Source organism: Oryx dammah, unplaced genomic scaffold (genome assembly GCF_014754425.2).
Source record: "Oryx dammah isolate SB20612 unplaced genomic scaffold, SCBI_Odam_1.1 HiC_scaffold_18, whole genome shotgun sequence".
NCBI classification, from domain to species: domain Eukaryota; kingdom Metazoa; phylum Chordata; class Mammalia; order Artiodactyla; family Bovidae; genus Oryx; species Oryx dammah.
Window position 1 is genome coordinate 23,323,471 of NW_024070202.1, and position 12,475 is coordinate 23,335,945.

Below are 12,475 nucleotides of genomic sequence, written 5' to 3' on the forward strand. Positions count from 1 at the left end.
TGGCTTAATGCAATTGTCATTCTTTCCCAGGAATGACCAACTCCAACATTAGTTTCCTAAGTACATTGCTCTTTATTGTCAAGTTGCTTTGAAGTGCCATAAAACTACATATTTTAAAATAAAGCTTTTCTGTTGTTTCAGATCACTTCAGAGATTCTGTAATATCAGAATTATGACTACAACATAAATATCATGTCCGGAGTCCTTCAGGCTTCCACTTTTGATATTCACAAGCTAGGATTATGAAATTTTAAAATCTATTCTCAAACTTTTATCTCTGACATGAACTTCAAGTATTTTAAAATTTAATTACTGAGATTTGTGACCCCTTCTTCCCTAACCTTATCATGAAGTAGTTGCTGTTGTTCAGTTGCTAAGCTGTGTCTAACTCTTTGCGACCCCATGGACCGCAGCATGCCAGGCTAGCCTGTCGTTCACGATCTCCTAGAGTAGAAGAAGCACTAAAATACAGTTTGGAAAAAGGAAGAGCCTGGAAGTTAAATAAAAATTCTTCAAGGAATTAAAACCACACCAAAGATGGATCCTCTTAAAAATATACAAAAAGAAAAGCATAAAGTAGTTCAGGAGCCTAAAACCCAGTCAAGTGAAACAAGGAAGCAGTAATTCAGTCAATATCATTCTAATGAAGAGCAACAGCCAATCTAAAAGGCAGGGAGATGCAAAAACAGCAAAGGACAGAGAAAACATCAAAAGTCAGTCCAGGAAACAAATCATGGAGCACCTTATAAACTAGTAGGGATTTGAGAAATAAATGAGCTTGATAAAGGAAGGTGGGTTAACTCTCACCTTCCTTTGAGATCACTCTCAAAGAAGTTTCTGTAAAGACTCTCAGAACTTATTCATTATTTAATGATAACAAGAGGATCGTTAAAGTAGTTGTTCCTTCTTCAGAAGTTCTGAGATACAAGTCATTTTCCCAATAGAGTTTGGGATAAAGTGCCAGGATTTTCCCCAAAATAACAATTTTCTCTTAAAATTTAAGTTGTCCTTTAAGTTACAACAGCCTGTTTTCCAAACCAGGTCATCTCAGTTCTGCCTATGGACATGAAATAGTGTCCATGTTATATATATAACCTATCTAAAGAAGATTATCCATAAAACCTAGTATTCCCTTTGTCGCCCTCACCAATCCTTAGCAAATTATAGGCACCTAATAAGCACAGTTAAGATCTGAGTACTTGGGACAGGTTTCAAACTCAGCAACCATGCTTAGCAGTGACTGGTATTAGTGAAACACAATCAGCATTAAGACTACTGAAATGTTAGCAGATTTAGAGGATCCAGAAAATGAAGGAGGCAATTGGGAATTCCAACAGAAGATCTAAATCAAGAACCAAAAGAAAGTAAGTGCCATAGGAACAAGGGCAGGCCATGAAGATAGTGTGGAGACATCATTTACTCCTGACTCTGCTTATGTCTGACGGGCATAAGCTTTGGTTCTCCTACTTTGAAGTGTTTTGTGGACAGTAACCATGTCTACTACACGTCTACTACTACTACAAAATAAAGACAGCAATAGTTACAGAGCAGCCTTTCTTTAAGGATTAAAGAAGATATCATATGATATCAATTTAATGATGTGAATCCCAAAGGAAATCAACCACAAATATTCACTGGAAAGACTAATGCTGAAGCTGAAGCTCCAACACTTCGGCCACCTGATGTGAAGAGCTGGCTGACTCACTGAAAAAGACCCTGATGCTGGGAAAGATTGAGGGTAGGAGGAGAAAGGGGTGACAGAGGATGAGGTGGTTGGATGGCATCACCAAATCACTGGACCGAAGTTTGAGCAAACTCCAGGAGAAAGTGGAGGACAGGGAGGCCTGGCCTGCTGCGTGCGGTCCACGGAGCTGCAGAGTCGGACGTGACCGAGAGACCAAACGACAGCGACAACAACTGATGTGAGTGTTATTCCTAAATAAATAGTAGCTTTTACTAAATGGTATGTTGTGATATTTTTCCCATTAAACTCTAAGTTGCTTTGAAACAAGACCTTAGTATTCTTCATCACTGAATCCCTTCTGTGAAGGTTACAGAACATATTTCAGTATTCCTCTGCAAAGGTATCAATGTCCCCTCCCTTTGAACCTGACTAAGCCTTTGACTACTTCAAATCAATAAAAAGTACAGTGAACATGAAACTCTGTGACTTCCAAAACTAAGTGATACAGCTTTCCCCTGCCTTCTCAGGACACTAACTTTTGGAGGCCTGCGCTGCCATGGTAGAAGTCTGGTTGTCCGAGACCACCAGACTCTGAAAATGCCCAGGCCACAGGGAGAAGTCATTTGTAGGTACTGGTGAGAGTTAATTTTATGTGATAATTTGGTCACAGGGTGCTTCAATTAAACATCATGTCTGGGTGTGTTTGTGATAGTGTTTCTGGATGAGACTAGCATGTGAATCGGTGGACTCAGTAAAGTAAGGTGTTCTCCCCATTGTGGGTGGGCATTATCCATACTGTGAAGGACCTGAATAGAATAGAAGGCAAAGGAAAGAGAAATTTGCCCCTTCCCCCCTGCCTCACTGACTGAACTGGGACATCTTATCTCATCTTCTCTGGCCTTCAAACTGAGATTATCACCATCTGCTCCTCTCAGCCTTTGGCTCAGACTGAATTACACCACTGTATTCCTGGGTCTCCAGATGGCAGAAGGTAAATTCTGGGACTTTTCAGTCACTACAGTCACATGGCTGATACCATATACTGGTTCTGTTTCTATGGAGAACACTGACTAGTAAATGCTTCAGATAAGGTCTCAGCCAACAACCGGCATCACCCACCACATACCCTCGACTGTCTAGTCGCTAAGTCGCGTCCGACTCTTTGTGACCCCATGGACTGCAGCCCACCAGGCTCCTCTGTCCATGGGATCTCCCAGGCAAGAATACTGCAGTGGGTTGCCATTTCCTCTGCCAGAGGATCTTGCCAAGAGAAGGACCAAACCTGTGTTTCCTGCGTTGGCAGGTGGATTCTTTACTGCTGAGACACCAGGGAAGCCACGATCCCATCTACTAGCTATCAAATCACTTCCAACCAGTGAGTCTTCCCAGCTGAAGACCAAGACGCGGTGAAGCAAAGAAAAGCCATCCCTGCTTCGTCCTGTTTGAACTGCTGACCCATGGAAGCTACGCATATAACAAAATGGTTGTTTTACATTGTCAAGCCCTCGAGTAGTTTATTATTTAGCAATAGTAAAGGAAAGAGATTTTGATATGTGGAAGTGAAAGGCAGCAAAACAGATAACATGTGACAAGTGCCTTGGAACTGAAGGTTGAAAAGAACCTGGAAGAGACAGGAGGACACCAACAGGCCTTAGGATACTGCTAGTGAGGGCTTCCACCATCTAGGAACAATGTTATTGGAAAAGGGAAGAACCTGAACTTCTATGATGGCAAAGAGCTTGTTATGGAGCAATAGCAAAGAGAATACCTTGGCGATTCTTAGCGTATTTTGGCCTCTTGTAAGCGTTTGCCAAACAAAATCTTAAAAAATACAATACAGTTACACCATGTTTGCTGTTTTCCTTGATAGAAGCTGAGGTGGAGACGGAGATAACTTCTAAGAAGTTAAAATTAAAAATTCATAATAAATCAAAATTTTTTTGTACTTCTACTTTCTAAGTCTCCTCAGAAATTTATCCATTAAGGAAATATTGTTTTCTTCATATTTTAAGGCTAGTACATAGAATAATGAGGGTGACTTAAATAAGATTCCCCACTTTGTGAAAATACTGGTCATGTAGAAATACAAAGCAGAAAACACAAAGTTCAAGAAGCTGCATAGTTGAGAATATCATCTTTCTCTCCAAAGAAAAATGTATGTGGGAAAACCTTTTTTTTTTTTTAAAGAAAGTCTGCCATTCAAGGTTAATCTTTCAGAATTAATTATATTTAGTCAGAAAATAATGCCAAACATACCCATATAAGAACATGTATTCCAAAAGGAAAAGCATTAGTAACTAATGCTTAGGTGGAGCAAGAAGCAATGGAGAACATCTAATTAGTTCCAATTAGCCATGCAGGAGGATTACTCTCCAGGTAAAATTACCTTATAATGAGGTGATTAACCTCTTTGGAAAGAGTTCAAGATAGACTTACTTTACACTTAATATGTCCCATAAAGAACTGGTATAAAAAGGGTCCTCAAGGATCCACGCCAGAGATAATTTTTAACAGGAATCAATAGATTTTATTTTGGAAGGCCCCAAAATATTTTTATTGTATTACTGATGGAATAAATCCTAAAGCATCTGGATCTATAAATGAAGCATTTAAACTTTATATCAAATTAACTAACTTATCTGGGACTAACTTTATCTATACTAAAGAATGTAGGAATTGAACTCTTAATGAATTACAAATGCAAGATTACTGATGAACGTTAAAGGAAAAAAATTTCTGTCCTTCACACTGGTCAGTGTTACAAGCTCTTTCCCCCAAATCTTCTGTCCACGGTCTAATTAGTGCAGTGGATCCCCTCAGGCCCTAGAGCACACTTGGTTCTTGTTACAGTTAGACTAATGCTAAACCCAGGAAGAGGCCTGAACACAAAGAAAACGGAAGCTTCAGTGTTTCCAACACTAAAACACTTGGTAAATTGAGGATAGGGTTCTTAGAGATTTATCCTCAATTCAGAGCTTAAAAAACAGCAGCTTTAACTTATGGCTAGGCTTATCTTTGGCTTTTCTCTTAAAACTGATCATTTATCATGGACATATATATATATGCTGTCAGCTTAAATAAAAAATAATTCAGTGTTTCAATTTGATAATTCTTTTCTGAAAGATTCCATGTACATATAGAATCTTTAATAATGAGCAGTAATTCTTTTTAAATTGCCTTCTGTTTAAATTCTTCCCTGTAAGAAAATACTTTATATCTTTGATTATTTATGTCTTGGATTATTCAATTGTGACTTTTCAGACATCATCTCTGAATTAACCACTGTTACTTCACAAATTTAGTTTCTTAATTTTGTATCCTAGGAATTGTGTTTGTGTGTGAGTCAAAAGTTTTGCATAAAACACTTGCAAATTCATGTAAAGCAAAAACACAAATCCTGAGAATAGAGAGGCAAAATCAAGGAGGAAAAATTTTGGAATATTTGCATGGAGATGATACTAATAAAATACCAAAGTATCTTGCAAACAAAAACTAGGAATGTTTCTTCTTCAGCTAAATCATATAATATATAAGCAACCCTTACAATACTCCTTAGAGCTCAATGTTCACCTTAGCTTGGGAGCCCCATAAAATATCCCTCTGCACTGTTACACTGTAGACTTTTCTCGCAGTTTACATTCTTCTGCAGGACCTAAAACCATTTATGGTTTCTGTATAACCCCAAATTCATTTTCCTCATTTGCCTTAGAGACTTTAAAAATTCAACATCTGGTGCGCTGCCCATCACATGAAAAGAACTACTTATTAAATGTCTACAGAATAACCAACCAAATCAATAGCAGATACAGGTATTTTATCCAACTTCAAGACCATCACTATTCCTTTTGTTACTCCCCTGCAGTGTCAAAAATAAACAAAAGAAAAAAAAAGAGAGAGCAGGAATAAGAAAGCTGGAGAAAATGAAGACAAGACAGAGTGAGAGGCAAAGATGGAAGAAAAGTTACTGAATCTTTTCCTGATTTATGCTCCAGTTCTCACTCACTCTATTCCAAAGAGCTATCTTACAAACATGGTTTTGAACAACTCTGATATAAAAGTTAGCATTTCAGTTTAATGGTACCAGGAAATAATGCACAAAGATTCAGGGGAATCGAATCTCTTGTGTCAGTGTTCACAAGGCTTTAACTCGCTTAACCATTTATATTTCCATCTGCTCAGATCAGACACATATTTAATGAGTTTCAACATACAAATGAAACTATATGGACAGGATAGCTTAGTAACTAAATTATTTTAACTTCTATATTGCAAATACAGCAATAAGACATATAATTATGAAAAACAATATAAGTATGATATGAAAAGCTGAAACTCTCAGAAAATATATATAGCATGTGAAAGTGAAAGTGAAAGTCGCTCAGTCGTGTCCGACTCTTTGCGACCCCATGGACTGTCCATGGAATTCTCCAGGCCAGAATACTGGAGTGGGTAGCCTTTCCCTTCTCCAGGGGATCTTCCCAACCCAGGGATCAAACCCAGGTCTCCCACATTGCAGGCAGATTCTTTACCAGCTGAGCCACAAGGGAAGCCCATATATAGCATAAATGTACCCAAATAATTAAATCTATGCAACAGAAATGCACATTTGCATCCCCATGGACTATAGAGTCTGCCAGGGTCCTCTGTCTATGGAATTCTCCAGGCAACAATATTGCAGTGGGTAGCCATTCCCTTTTCCAGGGAATCTGCCTGACCTAGAGATAGAATCTGGGTCTCCTGCATTGCAGGCAGATACTTTACCAACTGAGCCACCAGGGAAGGTGTGTATGTATGTACACAAAAGTATAAATCTATAGTTTATATACCCATCTATTTATCTACAGAATATATCTTATATGAGGATAATAGTTCAGCCATCTGTAAAAGCTGACCTAATAACGCTTATACAAAAAATGAAAGAAATGTTATTTAAATGATATAATTCAGTAGTCATTCTAAGTGCCAATGAAAAATGAGTAAGTTTTGTTTTTAAACATAGATCAAAGTTGGCTAGGTACATAGAAATAAAGACATAAAAATGCTTTAGGTCATGAGAATCTCATGAGTATATAATTCTGTCCAAAACGTCCCTGTTCAATTTGAAAAATTCTAATGAATACAGCTTCATTCAAAATACTAAATGACAAATATTCAAAATTTTAATATCAATAGTGCCATTTCCCTAGTTGGTTTTTAAAAGATGGTATCATTTACAAATGTGGAAGTTTAATAATGAAACATAATCTGTATTTTTAAATAGAAAAAAATGTTTCACTATGCAATAATGAAGTTGTCTTGACTGGTGGATGCAAAAGTGGGGTCAAAGGCCTAAAATAAAATGCCACACAGAATTTTAACATTGTTTGTGAAGCTTTGAACATTTATTTTATTGAATTCTAAGAATATATCGGGCTTCCCAGGTGGCACTAGTGTTTAATGAATCAGGCTGCCAATGCAGGAGACAAAAGACACATGGGTTCGATCCCTGGGTCAGGATGACCCCCTGGAGAAGGAAATAGCAACCCATTCCAGTATTCTTGCCTGGAAAATTCCATGGGCAGAGGACTCTAGTGGGTTACAGCCAATGAAGTAGCAAAGAATTAGACATGACTAATCAACTGAGCACACACACAAAAGAATATATTATGACTGGTTTTGACTGATAAAAAATATTTGTGCAGTAAAATATCTCTTCAGATTGTTATAACTTAGGCAAGATTTAGTTTATTGTCTTTTACTTAATATCACATGATATACAACTGCAAAATAATTATTGCATATACCTGCATGCAGAGAAGGTAAGACAGAGAGGCCTTTTCTATTCACTCGGTAGTTAAACACCATCACAGGGTTCTTGCTGCCTCAGTCACGCCAGTCATATCTGACTCTTTGCAACACTATGGACTCTAGCTTGCCAGGCTCCTCTATCCATGGGGATTCTCCAGGCAAGAATATTGGAGTGGGTTGCCATGCCCTCCTCCAGGGGATCTACCCCACCCGGGGATCAAACCCATGTCTCTTGTCTCCTGCACTGGCAGGCGGGTTCTTTACCAGTAGCGCCACCTGGGAAGCCCAAGGTAATATTAATAACTGAGAATTACATATTGTTAACCTATAAAGTTGATAATACAAGTGTTAAAACAAATCTATAAGTAAGTATATGCTATCAATTAGCAAAGCATTCACAGTGCTCAGGGATTTATATAGTAAAAATTTGTTAACACTGCTGGCTGAGGTCTTGGGATATTAAATACATGAATATAGAAAAATCTTTTAGTACCTAAAAGAATAGTTATGTATAATCAGGACTCACTGTAGGCATATTTCAACTCTCCATTATCTTTCTCGGCAATAAGTAGTTAAGAGATTTCAAAAACAAACGTACCACTTAATAATGTATAATTTAATGAATAAATTTAGTAAATATCTATTGAATGCTCATTATATTCCATGCACTACATAGATACTAAAGTTCCAAAGAGAAAGAGTCTCATTCCATGATCTCTCAAAGCCTATTGTCAGGGAAAGAAGTCAAGAATCACTCCACAGCGTGAGTGTGTTCTTAAAGGCAGAGGCAAATCTTCTAAATTCATGTTGACTATTAATTTGAGTAATCTGCAGAGCACAAATTCTTTTCAAAATTAGGTTTTATTAATATAGTGGTGGTGGCTTAGTCTCTAAGTCATGTCTGACTCTTGCAACCACAGGGACTGTAGCCCACCAGGCTCCTCTGTCCAACCGATTCTCTAGGCAAAGAAACTGGAGTGGGTTACCAATTCCTTCTCCAGGGTATCTTCCTGACCCAGGAATCGAACCCGGGTCTCCTGCATTGCAGGCAGATTCTTTACCAACTGAGCTGTGAGGGAAGCCCCTTATTAATATGGTAATATCAAATTATCAGTCTGGAATACTAATTTTTCAGTTTTGTTTCTTCTCATACATTTAGAAGGCAAGGCTCCTCTGTCGTATCTTATATCACTACCTAGATTCTTAGTTAAACTGCATTATTAAAATTTACATACCAATTTAAGTTTTCTACTTACAGATTTCTTCATAAAACAGCAGAAAGTAGGACAGAAATAAGGCTCATATCTCTTGAACAGGGGACTAAGAAAATGATCTTTATTTCATTCAGGGAGTTAGAGATGAGATACTTTTAAGTGATTAACATGACATAATGAAACAGTATCTTTGTGGAGTACTGATAGCCCTTTATGTTTGATAGAAGGTTCATTAAGTGTTGTATGTTAGGAATTAGAATTTGTACTCTAAAAACAAGTTATAACTACATTATTAAGAAATTTCTGCAAATCACTAAGGCTTTTTCTATAGTTAGCTGCATTTTGCATATTACTTGTAAGTCCTTGTCAGTGTTACACAGATTTACACATAGAATTCAACCATTTTCTCCAAATTATTATAACCCTTCATAATTATGTTAATATTTTAGCGTGTTTATGTCTAGTTAATTTTTTTAGGAAAAGTGAAAACTTAAAATTCTTCTAAATAAAATTAGGAAAAGTATAATGAATTTCAATTATGAGCATAAGACATAGTAGCACAGACACTTCAAGAATTATTTTTTCCAGCCTAAAAGAACAGAAATATTTATTTAAATTCAGTTTGATTAAAGACTATCTTAAAGTTTAGAAAGTTAAAAAGCACATTTCCTTTTAACAGTTAACATAGATTTATGTAGAAATTTTGGAAAAAAAATGATATAAACCTCTCAACTAGCACTCGCTTAAGCACCACCAGAAAAATCATTATCTTTCCCAGTTCTTTCAATTTCTGTCATAAGAAGCATAGAGAACAGAACTATATATTTTGGTAATTAATTTCCTTAAGATAATGTTAGAAACATCATGTTCTTTAAAATATAAATGAATTTCAAGGTGAGCATGCTAGAGGATAATATTAATGGCATATGATTTATTGTGACAAGAGATCTGATCTGAAACACCATTATTAGGAGTACTTAAAAAAATCCATTTGCAAATTCCTGAACATATGAAAGTGCTCTAGCTGAACCTGTATCAACGTTGAAATCTAGAAAGTTGTCCTTGTGAGTATGAAAGTGCTTGTGCACACTATCTGGCCTTCCTCCTCATATAAATTTATTAGAATATTTTCATATTCTGAATATGCTGCATTGTAGTGCAGGGAGTTACCTAAATGCTCATAACACTGAGTGAAGACAATCTACAAAAGTACAGACTCAATAAATATGGATGGTTAACTTGGCAATATATATAATTTTAGGGCTGACTGTTACCTTAAAAAAAATAGCGATAATTCACTGAGCAACTACTGATATAGCTGGCAGTCTTTGAACTCATACTAGAAACGCGTGAGCTGTGTCAATATAGAAGGGATTTTCTATGTTATTTCCATTCCAAATGAAATACTCCCTTTATATAAGCGAGAGTTACTTTTGACTTAAATTTACACTTAAACGTTTCAGTAAGATGCAATTTTACATCTTCTAAATTGGGATACATAAACACATTGTAGTCAATGACATCTAACCACATGTTAGGCAGTGAGCAATGTCATAGATTAGTACTGCAGTTAATAATAAAACACTTAAATAGACATATTTGAATAATAGAAGTCTTCATTATTAAAATAATTAAAATTATTCTGGAGAATAGAATTGATTAGCTTCAAAGGAGCATTATAAATACTGGCATTCTAATAAAGGCCATCAAACTTGAGCATCTCATAAATATATCGATATACTGCTCTGTACTCTTCTCCTTTCTGCCTCCCCATCGCACATGTCTATCTTTCTGTTTCTCTGGTTTTCTCCACTCTCTCCCTCATCCTATCTCTGTTGAATAAGTTTGGAACAAAAATTTCCCCCTGTAAGCATATTTTAATGCATTGATGGGCTTTTAAATTGTAAATCTCCTATAGGGGTGCACTGCATGCAGCATTTCTCAAATAGCATCTTTTTGGCTTGAAACCTATTTTAATATATGAATATCAACACATGAAAGACTCATAGATTGGCACTGGGGTAAGCATAAGATAGTTGATTCTATAATATGGCTTTATATGCATTAATAAATGTGTTCATTTCCAGTATATTCAAGGTGGATCATCAAGTGCTAAAATACTTACAAAGTAAATGTAATTTTATTATTACATCATTTTTACATAAATTTCATGAAATAAAATTAAATCTTGTAAAATGAAAATGTATATTCTAGATATAAAGAAAAATGGTGTAAAGTTTTTAAGAAATTACTTTTGACTTAATTTTGTAATATAGATGGCATAAAATTAAAATATTGCAATAAAAATTCAGTATCCATCCCATCCATTTCTTTCCCTTTTCTAGAAGAAACCAAAGCTAAAAGATTTTTAGAAATCTTTCTAAAGATATTATATGTACATGTATATATATTACATACTTTTTTACATTTTCCTTAAGACAAAATCATAGATGCTTGAACTATGAAAGAAACAGTAAACCACAGCATCATGATTTATCATCTGTAGGGTAGGAAGATCTCAAGGTGATACCTGGGGTACATTTTAGAAATACATTTTCATATGTCTTGCTAAAACATGTAAATAGATCAATATAATGAAAAATTAGGTAGGATCTTACATGAAACTATTTAATATGATAATTTTTATATAAAGTACTACACTAAAGTCTATTGTTAAAACATCTAAAATAGATTTAAAATACATTCATTTATTATGGAATCACATGGAAGAAAATTATGTCAATCTCCTAGTGTATAACAAAACTGAAATAAACAGAAGAATTTCCAGTAGTGGTAAGTGTTCTATAACACTCATGGTATAATGTCAACCTAGCCAAATAGAGAGCTCCCAGGGCCTTTCACTTTGAACATTAATATATAAGTCACTTAAATATGTATATTTAATGTTGACTATTATTTTGTAACTGGGAAATGAACAGAGTAGAAATGGGTATAATTAAACAAAATACCCTTCTGCCCAAAATTTCCTGGGTAGTGGGGTGGAGATGGCCATATTTCCTTCTAGAAATGGGGAAGATAACAAAGCCAATCGTTCTCAATTTCCCTGAATATCAGCAAAAGTCAGTATCTACATTTATGAGGAAATAATGTCTGTGTATTGTTACAGCAGCAAAACTAATTTTGGCTTTCAAGGGCTTTTGCTTTGAAGAGAAAGTCTTTACCAGTAGTTTTTGTCAGCACTGATATTTCTCTGGTTTATTTTCCACTTAGCGGAAGCCGATACAAGACTGACAGTAGAGAAATTAGAGGTCTTATATGATACCTATGGCAAGTACAGGTACTCAGCATGACCAAATCAGAGCCTCGAGTTTCTCCTTCAGATTGAGGATGATCACCCCTCACATACTGGACCACGTAAAGGCTTCCAGGGTATCCTAATAACTACTTTCACCTTATACTTGATATCTTTCTCTCAGTATGAAAATGAACCAAAGGTGACTACATTGTATTCCCTATTATAACCTCCCTAAAATTTAGCAAGGAAAATTAGTTTACATTTATGTCTTAATACTTATACACACGCCAAGCTCTATTCAGTCATTTATATGTTAAATGCTTTATATCATACAGTGACCCTTTTTATGACACACTCCATCAACACAACCATAATTATAATGAATCATTTTTTCATCTTACCTACTGTTGAATTTTTCTGGGTGTTTCTCTCTCATGATATGGAATCTGTGTGCAATGGAAGCATCCTAAGGAGAGAAAGAGAAACAAAAGACAGGACAGTTTATGATCCTAATATCTTGTGGAAACAATTAAA

General features: G+C 35.8%; 1 protein-coding gene across 2 annotated transcripts in view; it reads right to left on the bottom strand.

The window, feature by feature from the left end:
* The window catches only part of DGKB (diacylglycerol kinase beta), an 856,074-nt gene that overhangs the window by 369,634 nt on the left and 473,965 nt on the right, over positions 1-12,475 (bottom strand). For both annotated transcript variants that reach the window (XM_040260596.1, XM_040260597.1), the window contains exon 20: positions 12,343-12,407. In XM_040260596.1, coding sequence (XP_040116530.1) covers positions 12,343-12,407 — 65 coding nt within the window. The remainder of the gene's footprint in view (positions 1-12,342; positions 12,408-12,475) is intronic.